The sequence below is a fragment of the chloroplast genome of Cryptomeria japonica (genome assembly GCF_030272615.1).
Source record: "Cryptomeria japonica chloroplast, complete genome".
Taxonomy (NCBI): Eukaryota; Viridiplantae; Streptophyta; class Pinopsida; order Cupressales; family Cupressaceae; genus Cryptomeria; species Cryptomeria japonica.
The window spans coordinates 20,450-33,635 of record NC_010548.1 but is presented as its reverse complement, the minus strand read 5'-3'; the positions used below and the strand labels follow the sequence as shown (position 1 = coordinate 33,635).

The following is a 13,186-nucleotide window of genomic DNA, read 5'->3' as shown; positions in this document are numbered from 1 at the left end:
GAGAGAGAAAGAATAGTTTTCTAATTGTATAGGGCTATACGGACTCGAACCGTAGACCTTCTCGGTAGAACAGATCAAATTTCTTATTACCAAAATGATTCGAACTGTTCGAAGAACCCAACATGCATTTTTATTGCATTGGGCTCTTTCATTAACTGATGGAAAAATCAGTTAGTCTGCCATTCTCTTCTTTCCAGAAAGATAATAAGATGGCTCCGTTTGCTTCAAACGAAAATTTTTCGGAAGCAATCCCAAAGTGCTTCAAAAGGTTTCCTTGACGTAGGTCTGTCATGCTTAGACATAGATTCTCCAAATGGAGTCTCTCTCACCCTAAAAATAGAATAATATGAGCCTTCATACACCTCAAAGTTCATAGAGCGAAAAGAATTCTTTTTTGAGATCCTCGTATTGTACTCATTATGTCTGACATTGAATGTCCACGAGATTGACCATATCAACTAGATCTATAGTTCGAATCAGATCGAACTTAATCTTTGTCATGCTATTGTTCTCCCAATTCATAGAGTAAGACTCAAATCTATTTTATGGACCGAGTGAACCAATAAACTCTCCTGAAAACCATTGGCGCACGTGTAAACGAGGTGCTCTACCAGCTGAGCTATAGCCCTTCACAGTTTAGTCTTGAAGATATACTAATAAAATAGATCACTTTCTGTCAAGACGGATGATATTTGATTGAATCATTCAAATCCTAGTTAAGGGCATATTGTTTATATGTCTAATTATACCTAGAATTGTTTCTAGGTACGACTCTATCTATGATAATAAATAACCCACTTAACTCAGTGGTTAGAGTATCGCTTTCATACGGCGAGAGTCATTGGTTCAAATCCAATAGTAGGTAAAACTTATTTGATGCGATTGAGTAATAAATCGCATCAAATAAGTTTTACTTTATTTTCAAATAATATCAATTATTTCGATTCATTTAAATAATGAATCCATTTTTAGATCATTATCGAAGTTGAACTTTACAAAGAAAGAGATTACTAAGTAAATGTAAGTTATAACTCTAAATGATTATTGACTGATCAACTCATTACGGAGCATTTGTGCTTTTTTAGGTTTTTTGCTAGTATTAGCAATTGGAATCATCCTTTTTTTATTTATTTTTTTATGAGAACCAATCCTTTTATTCTTGGGGTTTCCGCACTTGTAGAAAAGAAGGCAGGACGTATTGATCAGATAATCGGCCCAGTACTCGACGTATCTTTCCCTCCAGGTAATATGCCTAGAATTTACAATTCCTTGATAGTTAAGGATAACGATACAACTGGTCAGCCAATAAGTGTGACTTGTGAGGTACAACAATTATTAGGAAATAATAAGGTTAGAGCTGTAGCTATGAGTGCTACAGACGGTTTGATGAGAGGAATGAAAGTAATTGATACAGGAGGTCCACTTAGTGTTCCAGTTGGTGAAACTACTCTTGGAAGAATTTTTAATGTTCTTGGGGAACCTGTTGATGACTTAGGTCCTGTAGATGCTCTCACAAGATCTCCTATTCATAGATCTGCTCCCGCCTTTACACAATTGGATACCAGATTTTCAATCTTTGAAACAGGCATTAAAGTAGTGGATCTTTTAGCTCCTTACCGCCGTGGGGGAAAAATTGGATTATTTGGGGGAGCTGGAGTGGGTAAAACAGTGTTAATTATGGAATTAATCAACAACATTGCTAAGGCTCATGGAGGTGTTTCGGTATTTGGCGGAGTAGGAGAACGTACCCGTGAAGGGAATGATCTTTACAAGGAAATGAAAGAATCGGGAGTCATTAATGAACAAAATATATCAGAATCAAAAGTAGCTTTGGTCTATGGTCAGATGAATGAACCGCCAGGAGCTCGTATGAGAGTAGGTTTAACTGCTTTAACTATGGCTGAATATTTCCGAGACGTAAATAAACAAGATGTACTCCTATTTATTGACAATATCTTCCGCTTTGTCCAAGCAGGATCAGAGGTATCCGCATTATTAGGCAGAATGCCTTCCGCAGTGGGTTATCAGCCAACTCTTAGCACGGAAATGGGTTCTTTACAAGAAAGAATAACTTCTACCAAAGAAGGATCTATAACCTCCATTCAAGCAGTTTATGTACCTGCAGATGACTTGACTGATCCCGCTCCTGCTACAACATTTGCACATTTAGATGCTACTACTGTACTATCGAGAGGATTAGCTGCCAAGGGGATCTATCCAGCAGTAGATCCGTTAGATTCCACGTCAACTATGCTCCAACCTTCGATCGTAGGCGAAGAACATTATGAAACTGCGCAAGGAGTTAAACAAACTTTGCAACGTTATAAGGAACTTCAAGATATTATAGCTATTCTTGGATTAGACGAATTATCAGAAGACGATCGTTTAATCGTGGCAAGAGCAAGAAAAATTGAACGGTTTTTGTCACAACCCTTTTTTGTAGCAGAGGTATTCACTGGTTCCCCCGGTAAATATGTTAGTCTAATAGAGACAATTAGAGGTTTTCAAATGATCCTTTCCGGAGAATTAGATGTTCTACCCGAACAGTCTTTTTATTTGGTGGGTAACATTGATGAAGCTACCGCAAAGGCTATGAACTTAAAAGAAATTTAAAGAAACAAAATGAACCTAAACCTTCGTGTAGTCACTCCCAATCGAGTTGTTTGGGATTCAGAAGTTCAAGAAATAATATTAGCTACTAATAATGGTCAAATGGGTGTATTACCGAACCATACTGCACTTGTAACAGCTTTGGATATAGGAGTCATGAAGATACGACTCAATGCTCAGTGGTCCACTATGGCTTTGATGGGTGGTTTTGCCACGATAGACAATAATGAAATCACATTATTGGTAAATAATGCAGAAAGAGGTATTGATATTGATCTTCAAGAGGCTCAGGAAAGTTTTAGACTAGCTGCAGCTGATCGTGCGCGAGCTGAAGGCAAGAGACAAGCAATCGAGGCTGATGTGGCTCTCAAAAGAGCTAGAACACGACTAGAGGCTGCTGATGCTCTTTTGTTCAGATAAAGAAATATTAATTTATGAAATTGGAAGTAAATGGATAACGATCATAAAGAAGTCTTCAATTTGCCTGAGCCAATAACTGGGCACATTTTCACCTATGCCCATACGGTCTGCTATTGCAATTTTTTTCTCATTTTCTTTTTCGCCTAAAATGAAGAAATCTATATTTTTTTTTTCTATATAAAATGAGAATTGCGGAAAGGTCCTCAGGTCAATCGAAATAAGAAATTGGGTTGCGTCATACATACATAACATGATACAATATCACTTGAAAGAAAAGCCTTTTTGACAATAAAGGCTACAAAATGAGTATTTTGTATTACAAAAAATTTTGTAATACAAAAGTGATTCTTTACGTTCGACACCCAGGTCGAGTAGACCTCGTTCTTGTAAGAGCTATTAACCAATAAATCATAGGGAGGGACTTATTTATGTCACCAAAAACAGAGACTAAAGCAAGTGTCGGATTCAAAGCTGGTGTTAAAGATTACAGATTAACTTATTATACTCCGGAATATCAGACCAAAGATACTGATATCTTAGCAGCATTCCGAGTCACTCCTCAACCTGGAGTACCCCCCGAAGAAGCGGGAGCAGCAGTAGCCGCCGAATCTTCCACTGGTACGTGGACGACTGTTTGGACCGATGGACTTACCAGTCTTGATCGTTACAAGGGGCGATGCTATGATATTGAACCCGTTCCTGGAGAGGAAAGTCAATTTATTGCCTATGTGGCTTACCCTTTAGATCTTTTTGAAGAAGGTTCTGTTACTAACCTGTTCACTTCTATTGTAGGTAATGTATTTGGATTCAAAGCCTTACGGGCTCTACGTCTGGAAGATTTACGGATTCCTCCTGCTTATTCAAAAACTTTCCAAGGCCCACCACATGGTATTCAAGTAGAAAGAGATAAATTAAACAAATATGGTCGTCCTTTGTTGGGATGTACTATAAAACCAAAATTGGGTCTATCTGCCAAGAATTATGGTAGAGCGGTTTATGAATGTCTCCGTGGTGGACTTGATTTTACCAAGGATGATGAAAACGTGAATTCCCAACCATTTATGCGCTGGAGAGATCGTTTCTGCTTTTGTGCAGAAGCACTTTATAAAGCTCAGGCTGAGACGGGTGAGATTAAGGGACATTACCTGAATGCTACTGCAGGTACATGTGAAGAAATGATGAAAAGAGCAGTATTCGCCAGAGAATTGGGAGTTCCTATAGTCATGCATGACTATCTGACTGGAGGTTTTACGGCAAATACTTCGTTGGCTCATTATTGCCGAGATAACGGCCTACTTCTTCACATTCACCGCGCAATGCATGCAGTTATTGACAGACAAAGAAATCATGGTATGCACTTCCGTGTACTGGCTAAAGCACTACGTATGTCTGGTGGAGATCATATTCACGCTGGTACTGTAGTAGGTAAACTTGAAGGAGAACGGGAAGTGACTTTGGGTTTTGTTGATCTATTGCGTGATGATTTTATTGAAAAAGACCGAAGTCGTGGTATTTATTTCACTCAAGATTGGGTCTCTATGCCGGGTGTTCTGCCTGTAGCTTCAGGAGGTATTCACGTTTGGCATATGCCTGCTCTGACCGAGATCTTTGGGGATGATTCCGTATTACAGTTCGGTGGAGGGACTTTGGGGCACCCTTGGGGAAATGCACCTGGTGCAGTGGCTAATCGGGTCGCTTTAGAAGCTTGTGTACAAGCTCGTAATGAAGGACGTGATCTTGCGCGTGAAGGTAATCAAGTGATCCGCGAAGCTACTAAATGGAGCCCTGAACTAGCTGCCGCTTGTGAAGTATGGAAAGAAATCAAATTTGAATTTGATACGATTGATCGCTTGTAATCGAGTGACTTTCGTCTGTTTGGTCCCTTAATCAAATCGAACTCGGCCCAATCTTTTCTTTTAAGATTGAGCCGAATACCGAATGGATGGGAATAGATAATTCGGCTAGAGGAAAGAAATTTACCTCTTACCTACTAATAGAGAAATATATTTTCTGGATTATTCGACCGGGTCGGTGGATCACTAGATCCAGGCCCAGGGAGCAAGGGCCTTCAATCTCTTCTAGCCACGCGCTCAAAGGAGGTTCAAAATTTGTTATCTTTAACAAATTAAATCCCGCTCAAATCTCTTCTAATCTATATCTATATAAAAGCTCATTTTGAATCGGCTTTGTCCGGAGCTTTAGTAAAAAAAAAAAAAAAAACTACAATAGCGTTTTATGTAAAAATGTAAAAATAGATATTTTATTAAGTCAATTGTTGATTATTTTTCATGAATCATCGTGAATTCGTTGGACAGATCAGAAAGAACCTGATGGAGACTTCCTTTTCTTTTTTTTTTTTATCAGAAGCGGAATTTGATTCAAGGAATCAAATGTATAATGAAATACCATTATATATATATATATAATAGTACGCTATTTGAACAAATAAATGAATTACGACGATAAGATCGAATTAATTCCCGATTAAGTCGAGTGAGTCAGATGGATCAATTTATTTCTTTTTTCTTAAAAAAAGAAAAAAAAAATGGAATAAAAAGGGAGCAAAATTTGTATTTTATCTGTTAAAAGTTGTACATTAACAATATGTAGAAAAAATATAGGAAAATGTGTGAGGAAAACGAAAACAAGGATTCTGAATATATCGAAACAACCCCCGTAGAAAACGGATACAATTCGGAACGTTTTAAGCATTTGTGGTTTTTGTGCGAGAATTGTGAGACCCTTATATATAAGAAATCTTTACTAGAACAAAAAGGTGTTTGTGCAGAATGTGGAGCAACTCTGCAAATGACTAGTTCAGAGCGAATTGAACTATTAATTGATAATGGCACTTGGCGTTCTATAAACACGAAGTTATCTAGTATAGATGTTTTAGAGAAAAAACATACGACGTTTGACATCAAAATGGTTCGAAAGGTCTCAATTTTATTGTACAAAGTAATTTCTGGCAAATATTTTTACAAAGAATTTTTTAAAAATAAATATTACAATAAAGCATTGAGAATATTAGTAGCATACAACAATACTCTTGTTAATATCCTTAAGGTTGCACTAGGATCGAAATTCATAAAATATTTGAATTTAGATTCAAAAGAAACTATTAAGATACTACAAGATATTATTGATACAGGGTTGAAAACAGCTCAATTTGCACTATTTGAAATACGTAAAAAAATAAAAAATGAATTCTATAGGTTTGCGCTTTTAAATAAAGCATTTGAAAATAAGCAAATTTCTAGCTTGCTTGCTCAAAATTTGGAAGATAGGAGGGATGACGAGTCTGAAATCATTTCTATAGAATTTGATAGAATGGCGTTTAGAGTTCAAACATTCCTCATTTTAGAATCACTATTGAAATTAAATACACAATTAGCCGATGTAAAAGAACAATTACTATCACAAGATAAGTTCTTGAAAGCAGTGGCGACAAGCTTAGTGAAAAAAGAACTTTATTTTCCGGAAGACAAAAGAAAAACAAGGAAAATAAAAAAAATATTTCCTTTTTATCCAGGAACTGACCCAGAGACAGATTACTTTTTATGGCTGCGAACACATATGGCGATCTCTTTGATGGAAAGATATCTGGTCTTGAAAGAATTTAAATATTGGTTTAGAAATCGTTATTGTGGTTTACTGGAAGAAGAATTTCCTCGGTTTGGTTCTGATATTCTAATAGAATACGTTAAAAAACAAGATCGCTATGAATCTTATAATATGATAGATCATATCATGCAGGATGATCTACACACTAGTACAAATAGTGTTGAGTTATTTCAACAAATAAATCTCTTGTTCCATCACAAGAACAATGAAAAAGATTGTGACAATAATTTTTTGTCGTATACTGAAAATACTAAGGGAATTTATTTCTGTTTACTAGAGATAATGAAACAGTTTTCTACATTAACACTAGATTCCAAAGATAAATTTCCTAAGAAAAAAGGAAGAGATACTAAAGATACTGAAGATATTGAAGATATTGATGAGGAGGATATTGAAGAAGAATATCCTTTAACTTATGACTCTTTAACTAAAGAAGAAAAAGAATATGTCGACGCTAACATAGAACTAATTAAGAGTACATTTAATCTAGGAAAGGAAGAATTTATAGAAACAGAAGAACAGTCTTATCAAGATTATAACACTTCCTATCAAAAAGAAACAGGTTTACCCGACGCTATTCAAACAGGCGTAGGTGAAATAAATGGTATTTCTGTTGCACTCGGAGTTATGGATTTTCAGTTCATGGGAGGCAGTATGGGCTCGGTAGTGGGTGAAAAAATAACCCGTTTAATACAGTTTGCTACTGAGAATTTTCTTCCATTAATTCTCGTATGTGCTTCTGGCGGAGCGCGCATGCAAGAAGGAAGTTTTAGCTTAATGCAAATGAATAAAATAGCTGCTATGTTGCATACATATCAAAAGGAGAAAAATTTACTATATATTTCAGTTCTTACATCTCCGACAACTGGTGGAGTCACTGCTAGTTTTGGTATGTTGGCTAATGTCACGATTGTTGAGCCTAATGCATACATTGCATTTGCAGGTAAAAGAGTTATTGAACAGACATTAAACCAGATAGTAGATGATGAAGATCAAATATCTGATTCTTTATTTGATTTTGGAATGTTTGATAGCATGGTTCCACGAGCTCTTTTAAAAAATGTTCTAAGCGAGACAATTGAAATATACATGTATGGTGATTGAAAGGTCAGAATAATTCATTCTATTTTAAGATTCCCAAAAACAATTCTTGATCCCTTAAGAATTGTTTTTTTGGGGATCAAAATAACACAGAAAGTTTTTCAATTATGTAGAGGTTTTTACCTTTTTATAGTATAAATTTATACTATAAATAATGTATTTATAATACATTCTATTTTTATATTATTCCAAACGTAAATATATAATAGAAAAAAACTTATGTCGATTATAACATATTATATCTTTTATTCTAAATTTACTACAAAAAATGTAAATGTATTTATAGTACATCTGTAATTCATTTACAGAATAAGAATTCTGTCGATTTTCAAATTCACATTGGAAAACTAAAAGAAAAGAAATAGTAAGAATGTTTTCTAGCAAAAAACCATTTTCTTATTTTTTTTCATATTGTATCAAATAGGAATAGTGTGGTAAAGGTAATTTAACTTATTACGTTGTAAAGTGAGATAAAAAAAATAGCGTAGAAAAGCTTTTTAGTAGGTTTCCTCCGAGCTTTATGAAGGTTCCATATCCGCATTTTTTTGTAACAAAAAATCGTTTCAATCGATTTTTATGAAAAGAATGACAAAAACAAAAATTCTCTGTTTTTTTGTTTTTGGCTTCTTTAACTGAGAAAGAGTAAAAAAGAGAGTAGTTGAGCATGGACGTAGCAAATGTGCCGAAAGTGCCCTATCAAGGGCCCGAAGAGGAGGAAGCAAACTGGGTCGAATTATATCACCGATTATTTTTTGGTAGATATATTATCCTAGCTAGACCACTCGAAAAACAACCGGCTGATCAAATCATGAAAAGTATGATTTATTTAAACCAAGAAGATCAAACAAAGGATTTTATGTTTTTTCTTCACTGTCGAGGTGGAGGAATGGTACAGGGAGTCGCTGTTTACGATACTATGCAATACGTAACAGGGGATGTATTTACAATAGGCGTCGGGTTAAATGCTTCAATGGGAGCTTTCCTTCTACACGGGGGGACGTTTACTAAACGGGTAATGACCCAAAACGCATCAATTATGATCCACCAACCCCATATGTCTCCTTATGATCGTCGCGCCACTTCAATAGAATCAAGCTTCGATTCAGAGTATCTGGGCCTTTTGCGTTCGTATGTTGCGCGAACTTATTTAAGAAGAACAAAGCAAGATTTCGAACTAATTTGTTATCTATTAGAACGAGATATTTATATGACACCAGACCAAGCAGTAGAGTTTGGTCTTATCGACGAAATCGGCGTAGAAGGACTCGGTTTTTCAGATACATTAGATACATTGTTTATTCATGACGATGCTGATGCCCATGATAATAGTTTTGCGAATTTTATTCGTGATTTTGCTCGTGATCGTGAGGATCGCAGCATTGACCGTCGGCCTGCGGAATGGTTTTCACCATGGAATCCCACAACATTGGATTCTAACAGGCCAAACAATATACCCGTCCTGGACCATCGCAAGGCAAGGAATATAGTTTTGCGAGGGGAAAATGATAGTGCAAAAACATTACAAACTACAGTTCTGTAGGAGAAACTATAGGTCTCCGAAAAATTTGGATTTGTTTTTTGCTGGGTTTCCGGTTCTCCCCCAGTAATATTCTATTACCGGCAATAATACCGACTCTTCTTCCTTCCTAAATAAAGACTCGCAGTAATCAAAAGGTTCTTTTTTTTTTTTACAGCAAAGGTATGTCCGTCGAGCAAATAGGACCTCTTTCGCAAAACAAACGTTTGAATAAAACGTTTTATAAAACCCTAAAAAAAAAAAAATATAATATAACGTTTTACAAAACCTAAAAAAAAATATAATAGATTTCTAAATCTAATAAATCGGCAATTTAATAAAACGTTTTACAAAACCTAAAAAAAAATATAATAGATTTCTAAATATAATAAATCGGCAATTTAATAAAACGTTTTATAAAACCTAAAAAAAAAAATATATAATAGATTTCTAAATCTAATAAATCGGCAATTTCAAAATATAATATAGAGTTCTAACTCTATAGAACTATTATATATAGTTAATGCTCTTTCGCAACATTAACTAAATTTCTTCTAAATGAATTTAGATTGCATTCCAGAAATGCAGCATTAATTGATAAAAAAAAAATATTTCAATAAATTGAAAATGAAAAAATCAATTTTAAATGAAAAAAGAAAAATAAGACCTTACCGTTCTTTGTATTCAAAGAACGGTAAGGTCTTATTTTTCTTTTTTAGTTTTCTGTACTGGACGATTTAGAATTCGTTCTATATGCTCTTTCTTTTAGGGCGATCTCAAATTCTTTTTGATACTTTCTTATAAGGAAGACCCTAATCCCGTATAAGAACCGTAAAAAAAAATACCTATTAAACCAATAATGAGAATACCCGCAAAAAGGCCTATCAACCAAAGAGGGATCCTTCCGGTGGTATCGGTCATTTCTATAAACTCTTTTAATATTTACTTTAAGTTTTCATGTTAGATTATATCTCAATAAATGAAATTGGGCAAGAAAAAATATTCTCACTACTCCTAATTGAAAAAGTAATTAGAGAATAGAACAGCAAGTACAAAAATAAGTAACAACCCCCAATAGAGGCTGGTACGATTCAATTCAACATTTTGTTCATTCGGGTTTGATTGTGTCATAAATAGCTCCGTGATTTAGTTTATAAAAAGTTTATCGCTGTATGAACTGCATTGCTGATATTGATCCCAAGAAAAAAACCGTAGGTACAGCTAGCCCGTGAACGGCCAACCATCTAACTGTAAAAATCGGATAGGTTCTATCTATAGTCATTAATACCTCCTAAAAACTAGATCTTGTAAATTCATCAAGTTGCTCTAATGAATCGAAACGGCCAGTGACTAATGGAACCTCTTGTCGGCTTTCTGTGAAATACTCATTTGGCCGAGGGCTCCCGAATACATCATAAGCTAAACCCGTACTGACAAATAACCAACCTGCAATGAATAGAGAAGGTATAGTAATGCTGTGGATAACCCAGTATCGAATACTAGTAATAATGTCAGCAAAAGCGCGTTCTCCCGTATTCCCAGACATGCTAAGCTCCCTATATTATTGTAAAATCAAGGGTAAATTGATCCCATGAAAGAAAGAGATCAGGAAATGGAAAACTACTGATATCTTCTACAATCTTTGCTTGATTGTCAATATGATACCAAGGGTATATTTGAAGTATACTAAGTATAGCTAGCCTGCTTCTAACATAGCAATATAATTTTGCTTAACATTAAAAGAGAGCAGGATAGAACCATCCTGCTAGCTGCCAGTTACTCCAGCCCTGTTTGATGAACTTAATTCAAACATTTTTTTTTTTACTGAACAGAAATGAGAGAATCTCGCATATTTCAATTTAATAATAGCTTCCGGAAGGAACCCTGTTTCTATATTGCAACAATTGGATATACGGATTATGGGGAAATTAATTTCATTTGAGCATTAATAATTGTAATGGCTCTCACTTCCACAGGTTACTTTATCACTCGAATACACGCATGTCGTTTTAAGAAGATTAAGGAGTATCATTCACTATAAATACAACTCATTGAAAATATTATACTTTCTTTTTCTATTTTGTTTTTATGTTATTTATATTGTGTGTTTATAATACTATATGAACTTAATGACTTCTGTAGATAGCACTTCGAAGTGTCAACGACCGAAGTGTTATTCCTCTTATGAATAAAAAGAAATCGATGAATAGTGGAAATTATCTTGATCGAATTGTAACTATGTTATTCTATTCCTATTTTCCTTTAGAAGTTCTTTTACAAAAAAAGGATTTCAGGTTTTACTAAAAAAACCTGCCCTTAAAATTAAAGGAGCATATGGAAAAAGTGAATACATTTATAGCGTACGGTGTTTTTACTATGCTTGGCTGTAGCAAAAATTTTTTTCGTTCTAAAGACTAGTAGAGATAATGTAAGGTGATTTAATCAGAATCATTGTCAAATTCATTCATCTAATACTTGGTATTAGACTATTACGTAGGATAAATTGTAAAATTACTACCACAATTGGTATTTATTTTATTTATGAGTGGGAGATTTCATCTTCACTTTTTTTAGAACAGAATACCTTTTTATTGTCTATTCTCTCTATGTTTGTTCATAACAATTAACAATTGTTAGATATTCCATTCTAACTTTGTATGTATTTATTATCAACTCTTTTTTCTGCTCCTAGATAAAAAAATTGAGGTAATTGCCTGACAAAAATACGTATCAATCATTGCTTTTTTTCATCGATCTCTTCCATGCTTACTATAATTAGTTATTTTGGTTTTTTATTAGCTTTGCTTATTTTCACCTCAGTCCTATTCATCGGGTTAAGCAGTATACGACTTATTTGAAATAAAATAAAACCCTCAATAGGGATTGAGATTCCGAGTCAATTTGAGGTACTATGTAGATTAGCTATTAATCCTTACCTATTCTTTTTTAATAAAAAAAAATATGATTGAAGTTTTGTTATCCGGAATTGTGTTAGGTCTAATTCCTATAACTTTGGCTGGATTATTTGTAACTGCATATTTACAGTACCGACGCGGTGATCAATTGGATATTTGATTTAGGACCATATTATGAAGGGGTCTCCTACTGATTCTGAAGGATCAGATTCCATTAGCTTTTTCAGTTTAAGTGACAAGAAGATCGGAAAAAAAGCAGAATCACGCTCTGTAGGATTTGAACCTACGACATCAGGTTTTGGAGACCTGCGTTCTACCAAACTGAACTAAGAGCGCTTTTTTTTTTTAAGCAAAGAAGGGCCTTTTTGACTCTTAAAACATTTTTGCATGTGGTATGCCTCAATCACCGATTATTGATGTTCCTTTGAATAAAAATCGCTCGATTTTTTTTCTTTTCTTTTATAAAAAAAAAGAAAGAATACTAGGTAGGGATGACAGGATTTGAACCTGCGACATTTTGTACCCAAAACAAACGCGCTACCAAGCTGCGCTACATCCCTTTTAATCGTGAGTATTTTCATTCAATATTTCATATTAAAAAAAAATCAATTTTGTTTTCCACATTTATCCGCCTTGATTCCCATTTGATTTCGTGAATAGACTGTATACACGGATCTATAAGATGTCTATTTATTGACAGTACTACTTGATTACTATCACATGTTCATGTTCTGTTAAAAAAAAAAAAAAAAAAACCAACTTGTGCAAATATCTGTTTGCAGTTACTCATAAACTACGGATGTAGTTGACCATATAATATATCCATCACGATTGAGAAGGAGAACTTACGAACAATGCAAGATATAAAAACATATCTTTCCACAGCGCCTGTGTTAGCTGCTTTATCGTTGGGATTTTTAGCCGGTTTATTAATTGAGATAAATCGTTTTTTCCCGGATGCCCTTATTTTTCCCTTTTTTTGACTTTCATTTTCCTCTCC

At 34.6% G+C, this 13,186-nt stretch overlaps 11 protein-coding genes and 4 non-coding genes across 15 annotated transcripts, besides 1 other annotated feature; 8 read left to right on the top strand and 7 right to left on the bottom strand. All coding sequences in view use genetic code 11, as the record gives it.

Moving 5' to 3' along the window:
* Positions 1-29: 29 nt before the first annotated feature.
* Positions 30-629, bottom strand: CrjaCt004. Its single transcript has 2 exons — positions 592-629; positions 30-66 (listed from the first exon to the last, which is right to left on the bottom strand). It is a non-coding gene; the product is annotated as a tRNA-Val (tRNA).
* A 163-nt stretch (positions 630-792) lies between these two features.
* CrjaCt003 lies at positions 793-865 on the top strand. The gene has a single exon. It is a non-coding gene; the product is annotated as a tRNA-Met (tRNA).
* A 272-nt stretch (positions 866-1,137) lies between these two features.
* Positions 1,138-2,613, top strand: atpB (ATP synthase CF1 beta subunit). The gene has a single exon. The coding sequence runs from the start codon at positions 1,138-1,140 to the stop codon at positions 2,611-2,613; it is 1,476 nt and encodes a 491-aa protein (YP_001806666.1).
* Positions 2,614-2,622: 9 nt separating this feature from the next.
* Positions 2,623-3,030, top strand: atpE (ATP synthase CF1 epsilon subunit). The gene has a single exon. It carries the CDS (start codon positions 2,623-2,625, stop codon positions 3,028-3,030), a length of 408 nt encoding a protein of 135 aa, YP_001806665.1.
* Positions 3,031-3,458: 428 nt separating this feature from the next.
* On the top strand, positions 3,459-4,886 carry rbcL (ribulose-1,5-bisphosphate carboxylase/oxygenase large subunit). The gene has a single exon. The coding sequence runs from the start codon at positions 3,459-3,461 to the stop codon at positions 4,884-4,886; it is 1,428 nt and encodes a 475-aa protein (YP_001806664.1).
* Positions 4,887-5,655: 769 nt separating this feature from the next.
* Positions 5,656-7,758, top strand: accD (acetyl-CoA carboxylase beta subunit). The gene has a single exon. The coding sequence runs from the start codon at positions 5,656-5,658 to the stop codon at positions 7,756-7,758; it is 2,103 nt and encodes a 700-aa protein (YP_001806663.1).
* Positions 7,759-8,419: 661 nt separating this feature from the next.
* Positions 8,420-9,016: a sequence feature (estimated product: photosystem II CP47 chlorophyll apoprotein, 41 % similarity to clpP of Pinus thunbergii).
* A 1,053-nt stretch (positions 9,017-10,069) lies between these two features.
* Positions 10,070-10,192, bottom strand: psbJ (photosystem II protein J). Its single transcript has one exon. It carries the CDS (start codon positions 10,190-10,192, stop codon positions 10,070-10,072), a length of 123 nt encoding a protein of 40 aa, YP_001806662.1.
* Positions 10,193-10,285: 93 nt separating this feature from the next.
* On the bottom strand, positions 10,286-10,402 carry psbL (photosystem II protein L). Its single transcript has one exon. It carries the CDS (start codon positions 10,400-10,402, stop codon positions 10,286-10,288), a length of 117 nt encoding a protein of 38 aa, YP_001806661.1.
* Positions 10,403-10,433: 31 nt separating this feature from the next.
* On the bottom strand, positions 10,434-10,553 carry psbF (photosystem II protein VI). The gene has a single exon. It carries the CDS (start codon positions 10,551-10,553, stop codon positions 10,434-10,436), a length of 120 nt encoding a protein of 39 aa, YP_001806660.1.
* A 9-nt stretch (positions 10,554-10,562) lies between these two features.
* psbE (photosystem II protein V) lies at positions 10,563-10,817 on the bottom strand. The gene has a single exon. It carries the CDS (start codon positions 10,815-10,817, stop codon positions 10,563-10,565), a length of 255 nt encoding a protein of 84 aa, YP_001806659.1.
* A 1,216-nt stretch (positions 10,818-12,033) lies between these two features.
* petL (cytochrome b6/f complex subunit VI) lies at positions 12,034-12,129 on the top strand. The gene has a single exon. It carries the CDS (start codon positions 12,034-12,036, stop codon positions 12,127-12,129), a length of 96 nt encoding a protein of 31 aa, YP_001806658.1.
* Positions 12,130-12,232: 103 nt separating this feature from the next.
* petG (cytochrome b6/f complex subunit V) lies at positions 12,233-12,346 on the top strand. The gene has a single exon. The coding sequence runs from the start codon at positions 12,233-12,235 to the stop codon at positions 12,344-12,346; it is 114 nt and encodes a 37-aa protein (YP_001806657.1).
* Positions 12,347-12,448: 102 nt separating this feature from the next.
* Positions 12,449-12,522, bottom strand: CrjaCt002. The gene has a single exon. It is a non-coding gene; the product is annotated as a tRNA-Trp (tRNA).
* A 150-nt stretch (positions 12,523-12,672) lies between these two features.
* Positions 12,673-12,746, bottom strand: CrjaCt001. The gene has a single exon. It is a non-coding gene; the product is annotated as a tRNA-Pro (tRNA).
* A 294-nt stretch (positions 12,747-13,040) lies between these two features.
* psaJ (photosystem I subunit IX) lies at positions 13,041-13,169 on the top strand. Its single transcript has one exon. The coding sequence runs from the start codon at positions 13,041-13,043 to the stop codon at positions 13,167-13,169; it is 129 nt and encodes a 42-aa protein (YP_001806656.1).
* The last annotated feature ends 17 nt before the right edge of the window (positions 13,170-13,186 follow it).